Genomic DNA, 9,064 nt, shown 5'->3' on the forward strand with positions numbered 1-9,064 from the left:
CCAAAGCCCTTCCCAAGCACTGGAAGACACAAGATTTGCCCACTCTGGAAGAATGGCAGATGCAAGTAATAGACTATATGGAACTGGCAGAAATGACTGGCAGAATCCGAGACCTGGGAGAAGAAGCGGTGGAAGAGGACTGGGAGAAGTTCAAGAAATACCTGCAGAAACACTGTAAAGTGTATGAATGCTAAAATGATGTTGGATATGAAATAATATGGCATCAGTGGTACAGTGTTAAAAAATATGCAAAAAATGTAATAGAAAAAGGGTGGGAAAATAAGGTTATATTATGTCAAAAGTAAACAATATGTTAAAGGTGTATAATTATAAGGAAGAAAGATTGCAGACATAATAGAAGCGATAATAATAATTAGAAATGAGTGTTGAAGGAGGGTAAGGATTTGCTGTATCTGATTGGACAAAGAGGAACACAAAAAAGGGAGGTGTGAGGAGGTCAAGAAAGAAAGTTTTGTAAATGTGAGTTTAAAAACTGGAGTTCTTGTTTTAATTTTTTTTCTTTTTTCTTTAATCAGTCTGTGTTGTTTTTGTTGTTCTGTGTTGTTTCGATGTTTCTTTTGTTTTTGGAAAAATAAATAAATATACTTAAAAAAAAAACAAAACAAAGCCCTTCCTAAGCGGGCTGAGTGGGAAGCCAGGGATGGCGTGGGGGCGGAATACAAAGGCTACCTCGGCTCCGTCGATGGCTGCATGAACATGCAGCTTGCAAATACAGAAGAATATATTGATAGTGCAATATCTGGACACCTTGGTCAAGTTCTGATAAGGTGCAATAATGTCCTTTATATAAGGGGTGTGGAAGAAGAAGATGGAGAAATGAGAGAATTACTATTTTGGGGGGAAAGTTGTTGTTGTTTTTTAACTGTGCTAAGAAAATGAGTTGTGCGGTTTTGTTTGTTTGCTTTTTAAAGGTTTCGCCAAGTAACATTTTTTATGGCCAAAAAATAAACATTGTAATTGAAGAAAAATTACCACTATGGAAGAAAAATAAACATACTATTTCTGACAGTTAAAGAAAGGGGGGGAATGCATGGACAGACATGCATGGATCGAGGGCTCCTTATCACATCATCATCATCATCATCACAGAAGTTGGAAGGGACTCCCGAGGGTCATCTAGTCCAGCCCCCTGCAATGCAGGAATCTTTCACCCATCGTGGGGCTCGAACTCTTGACCCTGAAATTAAGAGTCCCCTGAAATTAAGAGTCCATGCTCCGCTGCAGAGCTTCCCAAACCATGTGTCCCTCGACACTTCGGTATGTCGGCTTCAGTGTGTAGCAGAGCTGTCAACGTTTCCCTTTTTTAAAGGGAAATTCCCTTATTCCGAATAGGATTCCTCGCAAGAAAAGGGAAAAGTTGACAGCTATGGTGTGTAGGTGTGTTGCGCAAACGCTCCCCACGCTCCTCCCAGGACTGGAAAGGGAGTCCTCCGGTTTGCTATTAAAACTGGATGACTGTGTCACGACATGATGCACGTCTAAAAAGTATGTTGCCAGCAGGAAAAGTTTGGAAAGCTCTGCTCTACTGAGCTTTCCTTCAGGTGCCTGCAAATTTCCCCCCATAATTTTCTTTCAAGGAGGGCTAGATGCTTAACATACCCTCCAACATTTCTCCAGTGAAAATAGGGGCATCCTATTCAATAATAACGTATACATGTATCCATTCTGAAGAAAATCAGCCCTGAGTGCTCACTGGAAGGACAGATCCTGAAGCTGAGGCTCCAATACTTTGGCCACCTCATGAGAAGAGAAGACTCCCCGGAAAAGACCCTGATGTTGGGAAAGATGGAGGGCACAAGGAGAAGGGGACCACAGAGGACAAGATGGTGGGACAGTGTTCTCGAAGCTACCAGCATGAGTTTGACCAAACTGCGGGAGGCAGTGGAAGACAGGAGGGCCTGGCGTGCTCTGGACCATGGGGTCACGAAGAGTTGGACACAACTAAACACCTAAACAACAACAACAATTCAATAATAATAATAATATTTACCGGTATAACCCACCCATCTGACTGGGTCCCAACATATATAAAACATAATAAAACATTAAGCATTAAAATACCCTTCCCTATACAGGGCTGCCTTCAGATATCTTCTAAAGCAGGGGTCAGCAAACTTTTTTAGCAGACCTCAGACCTTGTCCCTCAGACCTTGTGGGGGGCCGGACTATATTTTTTTGGGGGAAATGAACGAATTCCTATGCCCCACAAATAACCCAGAGATGCATTATAAATAAAAGCACACATTCTACTCTTGTAAAAACACACTGATTCCCGGACCGTCCGTGGGTCGGATTTAGGCGGCGATTGGGCCGGATCTGGCCCCCAGGCCTTAGTTTGCCTACCCATGTTATAAAGGTTGTGTAGTTACGGTACTTATCTTCTTGGCTTGCGAGTTGCATGACTCCATACCCTCCAACATTTCTCCAATGAAAATAGGGATTTCCTGAAAAGTAGTACATTCCGGGATCAAATCAGCACCTGGGACGGCTTTTGTAAATCCGGGACTGTTTCTGGAAAATAGGGGCACTTGGAAGGTCTGAGTGACATGCCCAGGGACACCAGTGAAATAATCTATAGGCGCCATGGCATCCTGTATTTATCACCTCTCATTTTAAAAACTGCTTTCTAACAATAACTCAGTTGCATGCTACGCATTTACAGAGTGTTGTCCCCTACCCCCTACCCCAAAATAATCCTGATAACAGTGGTTTGTTAAGGGTGTTGGGAATTGTAATGCTGTGAGGAGGTCAAAACTGTTATATAATTATTACCTTCATAGACCACATTTTTCTTCCAAAGAGCTTAAGGGAGTGTACATGCTTCTCCCTCCCCCAATTCATCCTCACGACGACCCTGTGAAGTAGGTTAGGCCAAGAGGCAGTGACTGGTCCAAGGTCGCCCAGTGAGCAGGATTTGAACTCTGGTCGCTCTAACCATTATGACACACTGCCTCTCTACGGTTGTAGTTACTGTTGTTGTTATTAATTAAATTTATGTTGCTCAAGGCAACCCAAAGCAACATACAGTGGAACCTCGTGTTACGGAACGGGATCTGTTCCGGAGGCCCGTCCGTAACACGGAACTGACACAAGCTGAAGTGCTGTGACTGCGCATGCGCACGGTGCGATTTAGCGCTTCTGCACATGCACTAGCAGCGAAACCCAGAAGTAACCCGTTCCGGTACTTCCGGGTTGCCGCGGGATGCAACATGAAAACATGTAACCTGAAGCGGACGCAACTTGAGGTATGACTGTACAACCAAACCGTTTCCAGGTTCTTTGAGGGGTTCTTTACCTTTTTTACCTGTCAAGGGGGCTGGGAATTGTAGCTCTGTGAGGGGTGAACTGCAATTCCCAGGATCATTTGAGCGGAGGGAGATGTCATGTGCTTTTAATGTACAATGTGTATACAGTCTTTGAAACGACCCCTTAGCCTGGGGGGGGGGGATTTGAGACTGTGCCCCACTCCACCAGGTATTGGATTCCACCTCCCCAAACAGCATAGCCAACAGCCAGAGGTGATGGGAGTTGTAGTCTGGGAAATGAGTCAACTACAGTTTCCAAGATCCTTGTGCCATGAATGGGTTTTACACATACAGTGGTACCTCAGGTTAAGTACTTAATTCGTTCCAGAGGTCTGTTCTTAACCTGAAACTGTTCTTAACCTGAAGCACCACTTTGGCTAATGGGGCCTCCCGCTGCCGCGCAATTTCTGTTCTCATCCTGAGGTAAAGTTCTTAACCTGAGGTACTATTTCTGGGTTAGCGGAGTCTGAAACCTGAAGCGTATGTATCCTGAAGCGTCTGTAACCTGAGGTACCACTGTATTACTAGTGAGCACTGCCCAGGAATTAGAAGAAGAAGAAGAGTGGTTTTTAAATGCACAGTGCAATTTATGAGTTCAGTCATAGCAAAAATCAGGCAAATTCACCTGCTGCCTGGGGCTGATGGGAGTTGTAGTCTGTAACATCTGGATGCCACCAGATTGGCAAAGACAGGTGTAGAAGCAAGCACAATGGGATTTAATAATAATAACAATAATTTATTATTTATACCCCATCCATCAGGCTGGGTTTCCCCAGCCACTCTGGGAGGCTCCCAACAGAATATTAAAAACACAAAACATCAAACATTAAGAACTTCGCTAAACAGGGCTGCCTTCAGATGTCTTCCAAAAGTCAGATAGTTGTTTATCTCCTTAACATCTGATGGGAGGGAGTTCCATAAGGCTGGAGCCACTACTGAGAAGGCCCTCTGCCTGGTTCCCTGCCAGAAGGCCCTCGGAGCTGGACCTCAGTGTCCGGGCTGAATGATGGGGTAGTAGAATTTTCTGAGTAAATCTCCTGTTGCTAGCAATGCATTGCATATAGACTCATTCAGAAATAAAGGGGGGGGTGTATCAGTTTAATAAATATTAAGTGAAGCAAAAAATATCCAACAAGGAAACAAGGCATGTTTAAAACCACTTTTTCTCACAAACTTAAACAAGCTGTTGTGAATGTTATATTCTGCCTTACGATGGAACACACCTTTTCTAGGGGACGTAAACTTTTTAAATTATTTGAATAGAAATGTTGTTGTGCATGTTTCGTTACATAGTAATATTAAGACGATAGGTCTCTGTCCTCCAGGAGCTTACAATCCAAATTCTGACACAGGGCAGAGAAGTCAATCCATTCCCTTGATCATCTGGGCTGCTCTTTTCGGAAATTTTCCCAACTTCACAATATCCTTTTTGAGGTGAGACAACTAGAACTGTACACACTATTTGAAATGTGGTCGCACCATAGATTTCTCTAATGGCATGCTTTTAAAAATAAAAGTGGGTTGTCAGATTAATGATAAGGAACTGGCTTCTGTTCACTTCCCCCCACCCTACTCATTACAACTTAAGTGGTGTCTCCCAGATGTATTCTCATGTGTCTGATAAGATTCTCCCGCCGATTGAAGCGTTCCCCACATTCCGTGCAGTGATAGGGTTGCTCTCCTGTGTGGATCCTCTGGTGACGGAGTAGATCTTGGCTCCAGTTGAAGCTTTTCCCACATTCTGAACACTTGTATTGTTTTTCTCCAGTGTGGATTCTCTGATGGCTGATAAGGTTCTGGCTCCGGTTGAAGCTTTTCCCGCAATGGGAGCACATATATGGTTTCTCTCCCGTGTGAATTCTCTGGTGACTTATAAGGGACTGGCTGAGACGGAAGCTTTTCCCACACTCATGGCACTTATACAGTTTATCCTCTGTGTGGCTGCTCTGATGCCTCGTAAGGTTCTGGCTGCGGCTGAAACTTTTCCCGCATTCCAAGCACTTGTGCTGTTTCTCTCCCGTGTGGATTCTCTTGTGGCTACAGAGGTTCTGACTCCGGTTGAAAGTCTTCCCACATTCCGAGCACCTATAGGGCCTCTCTCCCGTGTGGGTTCTCTGGTGGCTAATGAGAGACTGGCTCAGATCAAAGCTCTTCCCACACTCGTCACACTCATACGGTCTCTCCCCTGTATGGGTTCTCTGATGTCGGTTAAGGCTCGATTTATCACAAAAAGTCTTGCTACAAATGGAACACATATACGGTTTCTCCCCTGTGTGGGTTCTGTGATGTGAAGCAAGGTTCGTGTTCCGGCTAAAACTCTTCCCGCAGTACAAACACTGATAGGGTTTTTCTCCTGTGTGGGTTCTCTGATGCCGCTTAAGGTTTGAGTCGTCTCTGAATACTTTCCCACATGTGATACATTTATTCTTGTCCTCTTCAGTGTCTATCATCTCCTGAACATCTGGGAGATCTCCACCTTGAAAAGCAGAGGATTTTTTCCTGCCATCCTCTGGTGGGGTTTCATCCCGTCTATGTAGTTCATCTGGGTTCCCAATCTTCATTTCCACATCCATGGTCACAATCCTTTCTTGTGACATCCTGGATGTTCTGTCCTTCTGCTCCTCGTTCTCCCAAATGGCATCTGCTGGCAGATACACATATAGAGAGTGACAGTTTAAGACAGCAAGGAAGAAACAGGACCTTCAGAATAGGGCAGAAATTCATTCATTCATTTAAGACACAGGTATGTTTTAAGCAAAAGGCATGGAAACCCATGGCCCTCCACCCACCCGGGAAGAATGGCGGATGAAGTCGATGGACTATATGGAACTGGCGGAAATGACTGGCAGAATCCGAGACCAGGGAGAAGAGTCGGTGGAAGAAGATTGGGAAAAAATTAAAGATTATTTACAGAAATATTGTAAAATTAATGAGCTTTAGAAAAATGGTGGAATGAAGTTATATGGCTTTAGCAGAAATGTTATAAGGAACTAGGTACAGAAAGATTGTTAATGTATTAAAGGGGAAAAAAACAGGGTTAGAATACGTTAAGATAAATTACAGTATAGAAAACAGAGGAAGATGGAAAGGAATTGCTGAAACAGTTAATTGAAGTGGAATACAAAAAGGGAGGCGTGAGGAAGTCAATGAAACAAGTGAATGAAAGATAAGATTGAAAATATTGGATGTGTTTTCAATTGTTCTTGCTTTGTTTTGTTAATTCAATGTTTTATGTAGTGTTTCTGTTTTGGTATTGTATTATATTGTTTTGTTTAATTCTTTTTCTTTCTTTTTGTAATCTTTAAACTCTTAATAAATATTAAATAAAAAAAAGAAACCCGTGGCCCTCCAGATGTCATAGAATTGTAGAGTTGGAAGGGACCACGAGGGCCATCTAGTCTAACCCCCTGAAATGCAGGAATCTTTTGTCCAATGTGGGGCTTGAACTTACAACCCGCAGGTTAAGAGGCTCATGCTCTACCAACTGAGCTATAACTCCCATCATCCCTGACCGTTGTCTATGCTGGGTGAGACTCAGGGGAGTTGCGAGTCTGTGACAACCACCTCCCAGCCCCCCTGGGTCTGGTGCTACCTGGAGAAGGGAGATCCGGCCTCCGAAGGGGGCCCTTCTCTTGCAGCTTCCCATCTTGCTACCACAAAATGTTGGGGTGGGCTGCTATCTTGGCTGGCTTTAAACGTGTTAGGCAAATTCAAGGAGGATTTTCAATGGCTACTGGCCAAGATGACTCTCATTCATTCATTCATTCATTCATTCTTTTTTTTTTTTTTTTTTGGAACAGTTTATTAAAGCAACCAAGAGGAAATAAGCTGAACACTTCTGGAAATAAAGTGATGCAAGACAAGCCAGCAGTTTGCTTCCCTGCCCTTCAGGAACACCCCCTTCAGACAAATGTTGTTTTCTTCCTTTCCTTAGCCCTCGCCTCAAGGACTAAACCAAGAGGCTGGAGAAAGAGGGAACCCAAAGTAGATTCAGACACAGATAAAAAGGCACAAACATTTTAAGGATAAACTGGAAGAGGTTCTCGGGAGGAGCTAGAGGTGATCTTCAGCCACTCAAAACCATCCGCACCAACTCTTCATAGTTAATGCAGCCATTGCTGTCTTCATGGCCGGCCACAAGCATCTCTACTTCTTCCTCGGTCATCTTCTCCCCTAGGGTGACAAGCACATGGCGTATCTCTGCTCCCATGACCGTCCCGTTGCCCTCCTTGTCGAAGACCCTCAGCCCCTCCACATAAGCCTCAAAGCAGCCTTGATCCTTGTTCTTTGGCAATGGTCTGCATCATGGGCAGGAACTGCTCAAAGCTCAGTGTCTTTGCATTCATTTCATCACTCTTGGGGTTCCCCAGAACTTTCATGACTTCAGCATTGGTAGGATTCTGGCCCAGGGCTCTCATGACATCGCCACACTGGCTGTACAGGATCTTCCCATCTCCAGTTCGGTCAAAGAGCTGGAAAGCCTCCTTGAACTCGGCGGTCTGGTCTTCCGAGAAGTCACACATGATTCGGGCTGCTGGCAGTTCCTCTCGCCTGGCGCTCTGACGCTTCCCCTCATTCATTCATTCTAAAGGGGAAATTTGGTTTTGAGGCCTGGGGTGACTTCGGGCCTAGCTGGGGTCACCTGTCCTCACCTCCTTCACTTCCACTATATAAGGTAAAGGTAAAGGTACCCCTGCCCGTACGGGCCAGTCTTGACAGACTCTGGGGTTGTGCGCCCATCTCACTCAAGAGGCCAGGGGCCAGCGCTGTCCGGAGACACTTCCGGGTCACGTGGCCAGCGTGACATCGCTGCTCTGGCCAGAGCCAGAGCCGCACACGGAAACGCCGTTTACCTTCCCGCTGGTAAGCGGTCCCTATTTATCTACTTGCACCCGGAGGTGCTTTCGAACTGCTAGGTTGGCAGGCGCTGGGACCGAGCAGCGGGAGCGCACCCCGCCGCAGGGATTCGAACCGCCGACCTTTCGATCGGCAAGTCCTAGGCGCTGAGGCTTTAACCCACAGCGCCACCTGCGTCCACTATATATATATAACCCACCCTCAACTCACCAGCCCCGCTGGAGTCGTTCATCCTGCACCCGTGGGAAAGGCGAGGGCCACTTTCCCACGGTAGGCTTGGGAGGCCCGGAAGTGACGCTCCTTCCTCCGCCTCCTCTTCTCTCCGTAGAGCCTCTCTAGGAAAAGCAGACTCCGCGAGCGAGACGAAGGCAAAGACTACGGAACTACGGATCCCAGCAACCTTTGCGCCTGGAAAGGTTCCCGGGAAAGGGAAAACCACAACTCCCAGCAACGCTTTGGGCCGCTGGGGGAGGCACCCGTTTGCAATTCAGGAGTCTGATTGGCTGAGGTTGGGAGGCTGAGGCGGGGATTGGCTGGTAGAGCGGAAGTGCTGGTTGGAATTGTGGTTTATAGCAATTCAACTCCAGCGTCTGAGAGACTCGGCTGTATGATTTAGCTAAGAAGCGGGGCTGAATCCTGCCATTGCATATGGATATGGCGCAGCATTTTTAAAAATATTATATATATATATACACACACATACACGTATACATATATATATATATATATATATATATACTTTTCAGTTTTATCCATTTCATTAATTTTACAATCATTTTAACATGTCAAAACTTGACTTCCTTCCTCCTCTTTCTGTGGTTCCTTAAATTTATTTTTTAATATCTTCTGCATATCCAAATTCATTTAATTTGCTCATTTGT

General features: G+C 45.2%; 2 protein-coding genes and 1 pseudogene across 4 annotated transcripts in view; 1 reads left to right on the top strand and 2 right to left on the bottom strand.

Annotated features, from left to right (window-relative positions):
- The window catches only part of LOC307208802 (uncharacterized protein), an 88,892-nt gene that overhangs the window by 74,463 nt on the left and 5,365 nt on the right, over positions 1–9,064 (top strand). The gene's annotated exons all lie outside the window — the stretch shown is intronic.
- On the bottom strand, positions 4,406–8,475 carry LOC307209779 (uncharacterized protein). Of its 2 annotated transcripts, none has more exons than XM_079965152.1 (2): positions 8,394–8,475; positions 4,406–5,970 (listed from the first exon to the last, which is right to left on the bottom strand). In XM_079965152.1, the coding sequence occupies exons 1-2, from the start codon at positions 8,413–8,415 to the stop codon at positions 4,910–4,912; spliced, it is 1,083 nt and encodes a 360-aa protein (XP_079821278.1). In that variant the 5' UTR covers positions 8,416–8,475; the 3' UTR covers positions 4,406–4,909. The 2 variants fall into 2 exon arrangements, with proteins under 2 accessions (XP_079821278.1, XP_079821279.1); XM_079965153.1 differs by having other exon boundaries at positions 4,406–5,967; positions 8,394–8,468.
- LOC307211471 (myosin light polypeptide 6 pseudogene) lies at positions 7,314–7,904 on the bottom strand (annotated as a pseudogene). The gene has a single exon. The product of its transcript is annotated as a myosin light polypeptide 6 pseudogene (transcript).

This window comes from Podarcis cretensis (genome assembly GCF_951804945.1).
Source record: "Podarcis cretensis genome assembly, chromosome: 2".
NCBI classification, from domain to species: Eukaryota; Metazoa; Chordata; class Lepidosauria; order Squamata; family Lacertidae; genus Podarcis; species Podarcis cretensis.

Coding starts and splice junctions, on each gene's coding strand:
- LOC307209779 (XM_079965152.1), bottom strand. CDS start 8,415: ATGAACGACTCCAGCGGGGCTG. Junction 5,971..8,393: donor GAACGACTCCAGCGGGGCTG/GTGAGTTGAGGG, acceptor TGTATCTGCCAG/CAGATGCCATTTGGGAGAAC.